At 38.2% G+C, this 16071-nt stretch overlaps 1 protein-coding gene across 1 annotated transcript in view; it reads left to right on the top strand.

The window, feature by feature from the left end:
• SORCS3 (sortilin related VPS10 domain containing receptor 3) overlaps positions 1–16071 on the top strand; it is a 539475-nt gene that overhangs the window by 282865 nt on the left and 240539 nt on the right. The window contains exon 4 of the mRNA XM_033131434.1: positions 6198–6356. Coding sequence (XP_032987325.1) covers positions 6198–6356 — 159 coding nt within the window. The remainder of the gene's footprint in view (positions 1–6197; positions 6357–16071) is intronic.

The following is a 16071-nucleotide window of genomic DNA, read 5'->3' as shown; positions in this document are numbered from 1 at the left end:
CAGCCATGACAGTACAACTAAAGACACAAAGAGGACTTCCAGAACTGCTTCAGAAAGTGGCAAGAATGATGGGATAAGTGTGTTCAAAGGAGGGGGTGGGTGGGGGGATATTTTGAGGGGGATTAAGAGCAATGTGTCTCTTACTGTAATAAATTGTTTTTTAAATTTAAACATTTGTCGTGTTTTTCGATCACACTTTGTACAGTAAATTCTAGTATTTCTCCTTTTCTAGTCAGAGGACATCTACTTACTCCTACTCTGAGACTATTTTCAAAGTATAGGACTAAAATTTGTTTCCTCTGCATTTCTGGGATCTCTGGTGAGTGAAAGAATGAGAAACCTTTAGCTTTCACCCACATTTTATAGCGTTCACACAAGAGAAAAAGAAAGGATGACAATTGAATAAAGTATAACATATTAATCTCTGATATTTTAAGACTTGCCCAACAGCAGGAAAGTTTCATTCTGCAAAGATTTCCGGGGAGGATTTTGACATCTCCAACAGTAATTTTGACTGGTTTAGACATAAATAAGCTTATGGGCTTTTGAAATTTTAAGTCGACTAAGCACCTCCCTTGCCTGATTCCTGACTTCCACCTGTGTCCTTTGCAATTTGCAACGCACCATTAAAATTAGGGCCACTATTATTCAAATTTCCCAGGAATTTCCTGCAAAAAGCATTACAAGTAAAAAAAAAAAATGATGTTGCACCATTTGTATGTTGGTAAACTCTAAAATTTGTCCATCTCTAATCTGAGATACAGACAATTCATGTATAGTGAACGATCAAATACAGAGACTGGTTTTATGAGGTTCTCACTCCAAAGGCAGTGGTGTATTTAGTTGGCTGCAGAAGTTGGAGCCTCCCTTTGAAGAGATGAGAGTGGTCATTCAAAAAAAAAAAAAATGTCAATTGTATTTAGAAAATTGACAATTACCTACTGACTGGTGTTCATTTGGGTGGTGTTGATATTTTCTAATAGAGCATATTTTTCTTACATTGTTATCAGGATGTAAAATGTATGCAAAATAAATGTAAATTATACTTTTTTGCTCCTCTCCTTTTATGTTTTTTTTTTAATTGTGGTAAAAGAAAACACATGCGATTTACCCTTTTCAAACTCTTCCAGTTGTATAGTACAGTATTGTTAACAATAAGAACAATATTGTACAGCAGATCTCTAGAACTTGATCATCTTGCGTGACTGAAACTTTATAATGTGAAGTAACAAAAATTCAACCGAGTCCATTTTAAAGCTATAATTGGCTTTATTAACTGATTCATGAATGGGATAGCATCCCATCTAGCAAGCAGAGAGGTTTTCAAAGGCAGAGAGGGGTTGGACAAAGGAACTTATTAGCAATGAATGCATTTTTTCAGGCAGTCGCCCTCCTAAGGGGAATGGAAGGGGATCCTTCAGAGGATTGCCTTCTAGTGGTGACCAGGAAAGTCCAGGTTTGCTGGTCGCAGGTCACATTCCTGGAGCATGAGTAAGCTGTAATGAGATTAAGTCTTGTTTTGCTGATGTGGGGCCTTAACACTGGTGACTCCATTTTGGGCCTGTTGTCTCTTTTTTGAACAATTCCCATTGAACAGCAAGTCCCCTTTTTCCTCACCACCTATCCCTTTAGTTTTTATCCCCAAAGCTCAGTAGTGAAGAGAGCCAAGAGGGAGGCAAATAATCCCCAAATCGCTTCTAATTGTCTTTAAACAGCTTGGCACTGCTTCTGACTGTACTTATGCTCGTCATCTGGGTGATTTAAAGATAAAGGTTAATGTTTATTTAGCAATTATGGGTCTATGCGAAGTTGTTTTAATCATTAGCTCATTTAAATATTTCAACAGCATTGTTAGTTAGATACAATTATTCTCTGCTATTTTTTTTATAGATGAGGTAACAGATTGGGAAAATTGAATAACAGCCTCATGTTAACACATAAAATAGCAGACTGATGGTTTAAAGTCAGGCCACCTGCCTCAAGAATGTATACCATTAATAACTGCTAAACCAGATTTGAAATATCCCTTCTCCTTTTCTAGTACATGCATACTCTCACTGCAGATCTTATGTCAGGAAAAGCTGGATAAAGAATCAAAGCAAAATAAAGCAAAAGCGAAAGAAAAAAAAATCCCAAGAATCTTCAATAGGAATTCTTTCCTGTTCATATTGTGAAAGTCACGTAAATGCAGAACTCACAGACATCTAAACAGATATCGTCATAAGTTTTATACCTCCAGAACTGAATTAAAAATGGAAAGGCAAGGTTTGTAAATTTGTTTCGATAGAAACCAACTATCATAGCATTACCACAAGTCATATGCTTACTTCATGAATTCAGTCCAGAGACATTTAATTTGGGCACATTTTTGTTTAATTCAATTGTAAACATTTTAAGGAAAGGTGTGTGGTTTTCATTTTGGCGCTGTCCTCACCACTCCTTGTCTGGCTTTATCTGCTTCACTCACTCACTTTACCTGCTTTGCCCTCTTAGGTATTTGTGTTTGGAATTCCTGCTTAACAATAAAAAAGTGGGTGTACATGGAATGATTTTCTCTATATCTGCAGCATAGCAATACACAATATACATGTTTTAGCTTGAGACAACTTCTGATGAGGCATTTGGTCTCTTATTATATTTGTTAATATAATATCATGGTTGCCCTTTTCCTTTCCTTCCGATTTTTTTTTTTTTTTTAGCACTGACATTATACTTTCCTGTTGGATTCCTGTTCATTTAATTCTGCATGTCCACTTGGCCAGTGGTAGGTATGTGTTAGAGGAGGAAAGGGGTTCTGTGTGTGCGTGTGTGTGTGTGTATATTTCTTAGCGATGCTTTAAAAAAAGATGTAGACCTGCATCTCTGACTTTTCCTTGTCCCTTGGTAAAGATATTAAAGTGCTATGGTTTCAAGGTCCTGTAAAGTATTACTGGGTATGTGGCGGTGGGGAGGGGGGGTGTCCAGGGAAGGTGGCAGTGTTTGAGTTGATCAGAGGAGGTCAAAGTCAAGTTGCTTTCCTCCTCTGAGCCTCAGTTTTCTTATCTGTAAAATGCAAGGAATGATACTTCACATAATTTGTTTGTGGTTTTGATAAAATATCCAGAAAAGTGTCTGACACTTTAGAAATCCAGAACATGTAGGTTGCTATTTCCCTTCCTTTTATTCTTCTTAGAAACAAGGATTGAATACAGACGCTGCCAGTGATATCAAAGTATATAAAAGGATTTCTGATGAGAATGTCAGGGAAAGGTTGCAATAAAAGTGTGCTCTTAACAAAAGCTACCCAAAACCACCACGCAATTTCAATATGCCTTATATGTGAATTAGTTTCCGTGTGTGTGCATGCACGTATATGCCATATCAGTGTACGTGTAAGTGTATGTGTGCACACATGTGTGCGACATTTGTGTGCGAATTGCTGTGTTTGTGTATGCAAGTGTGGGTGTGTGTGAAGAAAGAACAGGGCTGGAGGAAGAGGATATATTGCATTAGCTACTCGCTGGTAACCCTTATTCAGTATATTGTAACTCACGGTGTATAAAATAAAGTTTGTTTATGATGTTGGGCTTATCTTCTAATTAAAATCATAGGCATGCAGCTTCTCTATACCTGCACAAAACGAGCAGTTTAATTTCTCAGCACCTGGAGAAAATTGATTTCAGTGCCTGTTATGTAGCCCATCAGTACATGGGGTGAAGCCAGTGAGGTCAGTTATGAAAGCCTCCTTCCGACCCAGTATATTTGTCCTCTCAAGCTCTGCAAGGAGCATGGATGCTTCTCTGAGTTTCCCTCAAAGGCAGCAGGGTGCTTTTCCCAGTTGTCCCCATCCTGTCACAGTGACTATGGAGGAGAAAGTCATTCTGTGTCTGAATTAGCAATCTAAGAGCTTTCCTCATAGATTATTCACACATGAATAGAAAACAAAAACAAAAACCAAGCTACATACTATATAAATATTTTCTTAAATATTTGCTGATAACTAGTAATACCTAATTTCAAAGAAGCCAAAACAAATATTTCAGAAAAAGAAAGTAAACTTGTCTTGGAAGCTGTAAAGAAATAAAAGAGGAAAAGGACTATGAATTTTAGCAGCTAAAGGGATTGAACTTGCTTTAAAGCTTACTTTATAATAGTAATATATGCTATGCTAACATTTAAAAAAATCCTGTTATTTAATAGTTTTATTTTATAATGTATGGAAATGTTTTTTGGCTTTGTTTTGTACTTGGGGCCCCGTGATTCATACCATGTGTAGAAATAGCCCTAACAACTGGTGGCAGTAGAACCAAAGACAGGAAAAAGTATACGAGGAAATAAAGTCATGTGCTCATTCAGTCACTCAGCAAGCATTAGGAACTCAAAGAAGTGAGGTTGAGCTGGATAATAAAGGTCGAAATTACTATGCTGCTGATAAAGCCAGAGACATAGGCAGTGGGCAGATTTTGTCAGGCTATTTTAAGAAATGTAGAATATAGGGAGATCAATGATAAGCTATTGAATGGTTTTAAGGAGGATAATGTAGAGTCAGATTTGTATTATAAGATGATTGTTCTCACCACAGTGTGCAGAGAGGATTGGAGGGGACAAGGCAAAAACCACGAGATTGGCTAGTAGTGTTTTATAATAATCCATCACAGAAATCATCACATTTTGGACTAAGGTAATCACAATTGGCAGGGACAGAATGGATCTGATTTTAGAGCTAATTAGAAGGTAAAATACACAAGGCTCAGGGATTAATTTTAGGAGGTAAGTGAAAAAGCAGAGTTAAGGATGACTTTCAGGCTTTTGGCTTCACATAAATGGTTGGTAGAAACAGTAAGTCAGGCAGGAAATGCTGATGGGAGTAATAAAGCTGGGGGGATGTACATTGTGAAGGTACATGTTGAGTTTGAGGTGTTCGCAAGACATCCAAATAGAAGAATCAACCAGGAAGCTAAGTTTTCAATTCTGAAACTGTGAGGAGACCTCAGTTTGAGATTTAATTTATGAATTGTCCCTAGAAAGATGGTAATTGAGGAAAATAAAAACAAGAGTGAAAGAAGTCACTGAGGAACAGTATGTTGAACGAAAAGAAAAGAAGATTAAACTGGGGGTTGAGGAATGGTGATATTATAGGGATAATAGAGAAAGTTGAGTATTCAAAAGGGATGAAAAGGAAGACCGGACAAATAATGGTGTTACAGAAGCACCTGGAAGAGAATGCTTCAAGAAGGATGGAATTGCCAGTGGAATCAAAAATTCTTAGTTTAGCCAAAGAAAAGGTCTGAGTGCCTAAGTGTTTGTTGGATTTAAATACTGGAAAGTCGGTGACACTTTTAGTGAGCCCAGTGTCATTGAGTTACTATGAGTAAAAGCCAGATTGTATCTATTGGATGGGGGCGTGGGGGCTTTTAAGTAAGTAACGAAAGGTAAATCACAATCATAGCTATCGCTTGTCAAGAATATTCATTATACCTAGTGCTCAAAACCAGTGTGGGTGTCATCATACTCAATCATTGTTGTAGAAACCAGGGACTCTAGAGGTTAAGTCACTTTCCAAGGTGGCACAACATGAACAGAAAAGTGTTCAGGTTTGAACTTGCTTTCTCTGCTGCCAAAACCTGAGACTACACCTTTCTGTTCATTTGGCTTGGGGATGACAAACTTTCTTGAGCAGCAGGATTTGCCTCAAGGTCCTTTGGAGATATGTGCTTTGGAAAATATTGAGAACAAAGGGATCATGAAACCACTTCAATCAACTGAATCACTAAAACAATCCAGAAAGAACAAAATACACAGTGCAATCATAAGGGAATCCTTTTCATGATTAAAGAGCAATAAAAGCAATAGTGTGATGAAGAGTGACATGGAGAATTGAGTGGGGGAAGAGGAGGAGAGAGAGGTGTCCCCAAGGTCAGGGGACAGAGAACCAAAAGATTATGCTTCCAGTACTTAAGGGAGAGACATCAAAAAAATGAAACCTCATTTGTATGCAGACCTAACCTTGCACAATATTTCAGCTCAATTCAGAAAATGAAGGACTAAATCAGGGTGAAAAAATACCAATATTTCATATAGAGGCCCAGACGCCCCTTTCTATGTGGTGATATACAAGTACAGATGACTTTATATTTATGCTTTAATTTCTTGTATTTATTCTCTCCTACTAACCCTATCTATTTTCTCCTCTCTCCTTGTTTTTTTTTTTTTTTTAGATCATGCTTCTTAGTGATCCTGAAATGGAAAGCAGCATATTGATAAGCTCAGACGAAGGGGCGACCTATCAGAAATACCGGCTCACCTTCTATATCCAGAGTCTGCTCTTTCATCCCAGGCAAGAAGACTGGGTGCTGGCCTACAGTCTGGATCAAAAGGTGAACAAAAACTGTTTTCATTCAGATTTTGTCACCCAGGTACCACTTTGTGAAAAGCACTTGTTTATGCAATCCAAATTTTGGAGGGGATTCAGTGGCATTTCATTATTCCAACCAAGTTGATTTTATTTGCAGCAACTAACTTTCCTTTGCACTCTTTAGTATCGAAATTTGCAGGCAGGTTTCTTTCATTTATTGGCACTGCTCTTTATTATTTCATAGATACAAGATGGTTTTCTCTATAACTTTACTCATTTGACATTTAAAACAACCCTGTGAAGAAAGCAGCAAATGTGTATTCATAATAGTTTTATAGTGACTGTTGTAAATAGAGGTGTTCAAATGCACCCAGCTCGTAACTGGAGGAGCCAGGGTTTGAATGCACATTGTCAGATTCCAAGTCAAGGGTGTATTCCATCACGCCATGCTGTCTTGATTTGGTAAAATTTGAATATACCATTGTTCTGAGTTTAGCAAAGGAAGTAGAACCTCAAATATGTCCATTTTGTTATTTTCTAAAAGTACATTCCAGATATAGAGGGCCAATAAGTCTTCCTCTTTGAGCTCCATATCCATATATCCAGCTGTGTACTTGACCTTGTCCTTTGTATGTCTCAGAAGCCTCTTGATTCAACATACTCCATAAACGAACTTCGGATCTCTCCCTCTCAGGATAGCTGTTTCTCTTCCTGTATTCCCTAATTGTATACATTTAGTTGCAAAAGTCAGAAACGTGGGAGTCATCCTTAATACTTCCTTGTTCCTAACCCAGCATCTCTAATCCGTCAAGTCTTATCTCTAAATATTTCTTGATTCCCATGTACTTCATTCTATTACCACCACCCCTCAAACATAGGTTACATCTGTCGTTTGAATTATTGCCAGAGCCTCTTCCAGTGTGTTCATACTTACAACCTGGACGATATATTTCCCGAATTTAGATCTTATGATTTCATGACTTTGTTACAAGTCCTTCAGCATTTTCTCATTGCTCACAGAAAAAAGACCAAAGTCCTCGGTAGGATCTGTAAGCACCTATTTGGTCTGATCCCTCCTTCTCTCTCTTGACTCACTTCCCCTTGGATGGTTTCCTTCAGCCCCTCACCCCAGCTGTCTCCCTTGCTCTATTTCCTAGGCCTAGAATCTTCTCCCCTAAAGTAAACCTCGTCACTGTCAAATCGCAGATCTCATATCACTTCCTCAGGACTTCTTCCCTAAATTCTTTGACAAAGTTTTATCATCCTTGATATTCTTTCTCACAGTGCTGTGAGAAGGACTATCAGTAACCCTTCAGAATACCTGTCATGGTTGAGATTCTACATTGATTCATGTGATTTTTGGATCATCTTCATTACTCCCCAGATCACAAGCTCCTGGAAGGCAAGACCGTGTCTGGTTTTGCTCACTGTGTAACACCAGTCCCTAGCACAATGAGTGGTACTTAATAAGTGCTCAGTAAATATTTGTTAAGTCAGCGGATTAGTGGATGAATGCATAAATGCTATGGTAACAAACCCTCTATTGAGGGTCAACTTAAACTTAAGAAAATGGACTTTAGATGATTCTTCTTCGTGTTTCCTGCCATCTCCAGAACCTAAGTACAGTGCTTGATGCCAAATTATTATGTAATAACGTTGTGGAATCAATCAGTAAAGGAAAATAGAAAATTTCAAGCCCTGTCTCGCATAGAGATATCCACAGAATAATCTTGGCTGAAATAGCTTCTTCTCTTTGTTCTCTCTTAAATCCTAAAGCGGTTGCTCTTCAGTGTATATTTGAATATGTGACTGTACATGTGAGTGAGTGAGTGTGTGTGTGCATGTGTGATGTCAGCACCTTTAAACAATAATTTCAACATAACCTTTATATCTCTCATTAATGGAGCCTTGAGGTGGGCATCAGGTGCTTAATTCAATCCCCTAAGGACACCCACATGACATTTGCAGAGCAAAAGCCATTGCAAACACATTTCTTTCATGGCATCAAGTGGATATTGTATGAAAGACTTAGCCAAATGTCAGGTAGTCTGTGAGTTTAGATGCTTAGTATAGCCAGGGATTTCGAAGCTATATTGAAAAAAATAAATGATTTGCATGTTGTTCCATGGCTGGATGGTAATTTATTTAGAAGAAGCTCAGGAGTCCTAAACCATGTTTTTATTTATTCAAAAACATTTATCCACATTAGAAGCAGCAGGCCTCTCACGCCAAGAGGTTGATAAACCAAATGCAGTGTGCCTTATGTTTATCCAGAAGGAGTATTCTTTTTCTCCATCACCACAGTCGTGAGAACATTTGGGGCACTGCTCAAAAAGGACCTACCCTTGTGGATATAATGCGTTCGAAACACTTCCAGACTTGGGGGCTACTTTTACACTTAGTAAAAATATTTGGAAATGTGGCCGTGGGTGTGGATGGATTTCCCTAACCACACTGCACATTTCTGGATGCCTTCTCCCTTAGGTCCTCTTTCTTGTTGACACCTTTTGTGTCAAGTGGCTGAATGTTCTTCAGTCCCGTACGGTTTCGAACCGGTGCCCTGTCATTCTTTTAAATAAGTGGTGTGAGGAGGCAGATGATGCCTCTGGCAACATTTGCAGAGATGACATGAAACACCCAGACCCAGCCATCCAGGTTGCAGAAGAGTGTTTCTTTATTTGGGGGGTAATTTATCAGTTTAGAGTCAAGGAAAGTGATACGATGCAGCAGCAAATGAAGATGTAAGGTAGTTGAGATTGACATACAGTTCCTTATTTCAGACTGGAGCCTTGTCTGATGTGCATGCAATGAGGCAGCTGGTTTCTTCTAGAGAAAATGAAAAGTGCTAGTGTTAAGGTAGCTGCAGCATCAAAGGGACATATTTGTGATGAGGAGTGAATCGATGTTTCCATTATTGTGCCTTTGATGGAATGCACTAGCAATTTCTTTAGAATCGGTAAGGCTATCACATTCTCTTGTATGTATTACAAAAGACCTAATTGAATGATATTTTAAAGGGACAATATCCAATTTAATATCCACTAAATTTCTAGATACAATTTTGTTCTCTCCAGAAGGCATTTTCCTAGTTCCCCAGCAGTGCCTTTTACCAAGTGAGATCTCCTGGCAAGTCTCCTGCAGCGGAACTAGGAAAATACCTTCTGGAGAGAACAAAATTGTATCTAGAAATTTAGTGGTGCACATAGCGTTGTGTTAGTTGAGGTGCCCTTTGGCAGCTTTTGAGTCAACAGGGAAACATGGCTATCTTGCCTTGGTGTCAAGGTCAGATTGTGGGTGAAGATTTTCCAAGCCTTCCAAGTTCCAAAGCTGCAAAGGGATAGTGAGGTAAGGGGCAAATGCACCTTGCGCTTGACCGTGTTGGAGGGCCATGCCTCTCCAGTTCTGATAGTACCAATACAGCAAAGTCCTTTCTGTATCCCGCTCAGCTTGACTTGGGCTTTTGATCAAGTCCTTCCATCCTGGACTCCCTGTGAAAGTCCCAAATTCCAGCCAATTCCTGTGCCAGCTTCTCCTCTGCCCTACAGATTTTCCTATAATCTTGAATTTTAATTTAAAAAGACTCTTAGTAAATTTAAAAAGTACTTAGTAAAGACAAGAGATTCTTTCTTGGATATAAGAATCTTTGGAGATGCTTTACAAGAATCTCTGCAATTAAAAAACAACCAGCGAAAGTAATAGGTTATGGTTGACCAATTTGGAAATAATAAAAGAAAAGCTAATCCCCTCTTCTTCCCTCCCCTCCCTTCCTTTCTCCTCTCCTGTGAGAACCAAAGCTCTAGAAAATCTTTTGAGGGCTGTATATTTACCAATTATTTAAAAGGAAGGATTCTTTTGTTTTGTTTTGTTTTCATCAGGCTATTTTCTCACTGATGACTGAAATAGCTTACCGTGTGATGTTTTGAATTACCTGGATAATCAATAATCTTATTAAAACTGAAAATTTTTGAAAGATTTTGAGATAGGTTTTGAGGACATTGCAATCCTATAAATAAATACCTAGGTGCTATCCTCATTGCTGTAGAAAGCTGGTTGTTTAAACATCCCTCGTTTTGACAAGAGACTGTAGTTTTTTTAAAAATGGGCACGTGCTCATATATTCACAGATGCATACATCCTGCCACAGGGGCTTCCACCGGAGATAGAGGGCTAACAATAGCTATTTTTCTGCATCAGAGGTGGTATTGCAAAGCTCTTTATTATCATTTTTCTTCTTGGCAAAATGAAACTTTAACAAATACAGCTGGCTTTGGAGATCAGAGATGAGGAACTCAATGCGATTTCAGACTCTTGTTTTTCAGACACTTCTGGACAACGCTATTCTATAATTTCCAATCATTTCAAAGTGAAAACCACTTTCTGAAATACTAGCACACTAATGATAGGTTGCTGTTACAGTAGTTGGGGAGGTGGGTGTGCAACTATGTTTTTTTGTTTGTTTGTTTGTTTGGTTTTTTTAATCACCTGCTACCAGCCAAGTTCAATAGCAGGTTAAGAAGCCGATGCAGTTGGTCACTGCAACATAGGGTTCACAGTGGAGGCGTTGATAGTGGTTCCATGTGGGCGTTGCTGCTTGGATCCTACCTAGGGCTGCCACATCATACACAAGCAGGGCACTGGGGAATTAGAGTGTATCTGTAGTGTGGAGGACCTGAAAATTCAAAAGGAAGTTTAAAGCTGTATTTCTGGAGTGCTGGATAAAAATGAAGCTGTTTCTTTCATTTATATGCTCATATAAACTCTCAGATTAGAAATGTAACTGTATCCAGAGCCTCCAGGATTAGCAGGTGGTGATAACTTTCCTTAGCAGCCATTGACAAAAATAGGCATCACATCTCCCCACCTGATGAGGCTAAAGCTGTTGGGGATTAACTAGGGATGACCATGATTTTGAAGCTTATCCCCCATAGAATAAGCATAGGACTGAAGGACACTTTTTGTTTAAAGAAAAACATTGCATTTTCATTACGACCTCTTCCATGCCTATAAAATCATTTGCATATCATTTAAGAGAAGAAAATCCAGTCCCACTCACCAATGACAAGCTGACACTGCTCTTACAGATGCCTCATCAGTACACTGAAGATGTGCTATCTCCATCACCATAGAAACACCAGTTTCCACGAGGCCATTTTCCTGTAGAAAACGAAAACAGTGGACCTAGAATGGCCCTATTTTTTGTAAAGGAGGTGGAGCAACCACTGTATTATTCAAATAATACCATTAATCTATTTGGGCTGAGTTCTGAATGAAATAACTGGTTTAATGTAGAATATTAACTTGTATTCAATGAGAGGGGTGCAGTAAGGACCTTCACCTATGTTCACATTGTTCACGAGACCATTAGCTCAATGGACTAACCTTCAGCAAACTTATGGATTTGGTGGCTTTGTCTTTCCAAGCCTGCTTTTCCTATATCATGTCCCAGACTTTCTGTTCCTTTCCTCTACCTTTTAGGTGTTCATTTTAGTAACTTGACACATTTTTTTTTCCAGAGAAAAGGACATTTGCTAAAATAGTGGAAGATGCAGTGTATGTGTATACATGTATATCTGTTTGTATGTATGTATGTATGTATTAAGAAGGGTACTCAGATACTTTTTTCCAGCAACATCTTTCTCAAACAACTGTGCTTGCAGTAGAAATTCAGCCATGGTAGTATTTTGGTGAACAAGGTGACTATAGCTACAGGTGGGCGAGGAGGTGGAACCATGGAGCTTCATAGCCTTCTCGGTGTTCTACCTACTTCCTACATGGAGTCACTTTGTCATCACACATGCGGTGATCCTTTGTGCTCCCACTTCTACCCGATGCCCCCAACTTTGACCCCTTTGCCTAATTCTGACCCTAGGTTTCCAGTTTTCCAGTTGGACTCAGGAATTTCTGCTTGTTTCTTCCTTTGCAAGCCTTTCTAGATTTACGATCTTGTCTACTTGACCTGATCATGCCTTCTATCCTTTCTCCATTTTCGGCGTCCATCTTGACCACTCACCCCAGTATGGCAGCACCTAGTCTTTTAAAGTCGGGGTCAATCTTCAAACCTTTTAAACCAGAGTGTAATACACATACAGGAAAGTGCACATTTCATGAGCTCAGAGAGTTTGCACAAGCTGACTACACCTATGAAACCAGCACCCTAATCAAGAAACACGCCATGACTAGCACCCCAGAATATACCGTGTGTACTTTTCCAGCAATTATCTTCCACACCCCTGTGGGGCTGCTATCAGTCACGGTCATTTCTAATTTTATGTTGGTAACTGATGACTGGGTAAACTGGTGAAGGAATAGATACAAGATGAATTCCTTAGGAGACAGGTTGGAAAGTAGCAAGTGAGGTAAATAACAGAGATAGAGAATTTTTTAAAGTATTAACAACAGAAGATTAGACTAAACCAAAGGTAAGAATTCATTAATGCTGAATAACTAATCCAGAGAATTCATAAGAAACTTAAAAAAAAAATGCTCATTTAAAATTAACAGTTTTCATTTTTAAAAATGTGCTCCTTTCTGGGCCATAAGGAAAATAACCAATGCTGGCAAAGTTGTGGTGAAACTCATATTCTGAAGTAGTATTGATGTTATGCACATAAGTTTTCCTTCCTAGGAAAAATCTTCATGATATGTGTATCAGAAGATATGTATATATTCATAACTTTGATCCAGTGATTCAGTTACTCTACTTTTGAGACTATACCAATGGAATAATACCATGAAGCTTTAGGCATAATGTTTATCAAAGTCATTCCTAATGGGAAAAACTGGGTAGAAACTTAGTGAAGTCCCAACATAAGGGACGTTAAATCATAGTATATGCATTTGCAAGAATATTATGCAGCCATTAAAATGGTGGTCATGATGACCATTAGCAACATGGATACATATTAATACCTATTTATTACATATAGATCTCATGTTACATATGTTATATATGTGTATATGAATATATATATATATATATATATATAAATCCATACATAACACTTATTAAATAAAGTAGTATTCTTTGAATACAGGTATACAAAAATAAGAAAAACCAAAGAAGCAAAGAGGGAAGGAAGGAGAAACATTTAGAAAGAATAGAAGTGTTCTCGTTTCTCTTAAGATGATGGGATTATGTTTATGGATTTTTTTCACACCATTTGTTTTCCAAATTTTCTATTCTTTCATTAGAGTAGTTTTATAATTAAAATATTCTGAAAAGTAATCTACCTTGAATAGCTTACGTTCAGTCCTAATTATAAGGCAGTGCTTTTAAAAAAGATTTTAAGTATGAATAGCATCAATTTAGGTAAAATCATTTCAAATTATTATTTAAATACCTTTTCAAGAGGCAATGTGGCATAGGGGAAAATTTCCCTAAACTAGGAGTACACTGAGGTGGTGGTTTCTCTTTTATTCAGCTTTGCTTTTCACTATGGTCCCTGTTGAACTGTGAAACTCTAGGAATTATATTTTTTCTCCTAACAAAAAGTGTACTCTTGTTGGATATAACTTCAATCTATATTATTTATAACTCAGTGATAGATATAGGTTTTATTATTTAGAAGCACCCACTATAGATAGATGTTAAGGAAGTGATTTATTCTGGTAGTTTTCAGATGAATTTTGCAGCTGTATCCCAAATTGAATTAGTATTTGGTTATTTGATTTGACAGCTGTAATGGAAACAGATGCTCTGGAGCCAGGAGGTGTAGACCTATGCAGGGAATTAAGGTTTGCGCCGAGTAACCCTTACACTCCCTATGTTACTCAATGCTGGACATACAGGTGCTTCTCGGAAATGGAGATATATGTGCTTAAGTATCTCCTGCATATGGGCACTGACAGGTGCTTTTATATATATTATTACATTGAATCCTCTTAGGAATCCTCAGAGGAATTATTATTTCCAAGTTACAGGTCAGCATATGACTCTTGAAGGTGACATTAACTTGCTCAAGGTCACACAGCCTGGGAGGGGCTTGGCTAGCTCTCTATCCTAGGCTTAGCTGAGGTTCACGTCCCCTCCCCACCACACACACACACAACCCCACAGACCACCACACAGCACTGTCCCTAGTAAACAAACTTTCCACCAACTCGGGGCAGAATTCCCTATGGGCCATTTTACACTGAACCTCAGCCCCAGAGAACACTTACGATCGTGAGACAGCACAATCAGCCATGAAGAGACCAGACCTTCAAATGAATGCAGAAGTTCTTCTGTTACACCCCTTAGCTGATGGCATGATTGGGGCGGGACTTTGAGGAAGGAAGTCATCAAACTGCTTACTGATGGATGATAGGCCATAGGACTAATTAATTCTGCGCCATGCAGAAGATAAACAAGGCGGTTGTGTTTTTCTCAGATTTTGTCTAGCTTTGCTTCACTTTTCCCATTGGTTTGTTTCAACATTTGGGTTAATATATAGATTAAACCAAAATGTTTGCCATTTAAGTAGGTAATACTATGATATGAAGATTTTTAAGGAAGCTTATGGAGACATCTTTAATATGGTAATGAAGATAGAAGTTGAAATCATTTAACTTCATTTACAAATCATGAATATGTATTATGCTTTAAATGAAAAGAAGGGCTAAAACAGATATAGTGTTTGTTCAATTTGCTAAAGAGAAGACAATTTGTCAAGATTTTTCCCCCAAAACTCAAGCAATATGCAAATGTAGGAAAATCAGACCCCCATGTTAATTCCACGGCATGATGAATATTTTTATAATCCTAATTAGTACCAGTCATTTAGTCTAGCAATTTTCCCCAATCTAGCCAATTTGAAATTAAAATAGATGCCTTGATTACAAAACTCATTAGCAAAGAAGCACCCTTCTCAGTAACCAGTTCATTTAAAATGCACACACTGAATGAAGTGTGGAACACTTGTGTTGTCAATTGGCATAAGTGAAGTGAGTCTTAATTGGAAGCATTGTGAAGTATTTGTATTGCTGCATGTTTCATTGCAGTATAATATATCATTCATTAAATGTAACAAAAGCAACTTTTAAATGGTTTAATTAAGCAGAGTTGGTGCACTTGGTAATTTTTATAAAGTCGAATGTCACAATTGTTTGCATTTGAAGTACTGATGTGTATTAATGTCAGAAAGACGAAGTCTGACTCTGCATTTATCACTCTGGTTATGCAAAGAATGGCAGGTTTAATGTGAAAGGAGAAAATTAAATTATAGAACATTGACTTCTTACTTAAAAGTACCCACATGCATATTGTCCTCTTACATTTGGATGTAGAACCTCCGCAACTGCCTGATACATGGCTGGGAAGAGAGGGGAAAGCCTGAGGACTCAAAGTGAAATGGAGGGAGAAAATGAAAGGGGAAACACAGTTGGTGATTTTTCTCTTTGTAATTTCTTTTAAAATTTTCTTTTTTAATCGAGGGAGGAAGTAGTAGGTGGAGAGAAACTCTATCCAGTACATTTTCATCTACTCAAAAGAGCAATAGAGATGCGTAGCAGTGCAGATTGATGTTCTAAGCCAAATGTGGTGAGAGTGAGAGAGGAGGGGGAAATTGGCTCCAGACCAGGGAAAGGCTGGAAATGGGGACTCCACAGAAGTCCTGAATCAGGGCCAGATAGCACAGAGTTCAAGGCTGTTTTTTCTCTGGAACAGTCTACAGAATGAGTTGCCATAGTGGCAATTCTATAGGCAGAAGTCACTGTTCCACTGATGTTCATTCTCTGTGTAATCCAGATGTCAGCTGTTA

The sequence above is a fragment of the Rhinolophus ferrumequinum genome, chromosome 16 (genome assembly GCF_004115265.2).
Source record: "Rhinolophus ferrumequinum isolate MPI-CBG mRhiFer1 chromosome 16, mRhiFer1_v1.p, whole genome shotgun sequence".
NCBI lineage: Eukaryota > Metazoa > Chordata > Mammalia > Chiroptera > Rhinolophidae > Rhinolophus > Rhinolophus ferrumequinum.
The sequence above is the reverse complement of the archived record's forward strand: the minus strand, read 5'-3'. Positions and strand labels throughout refer to the sequence as shown.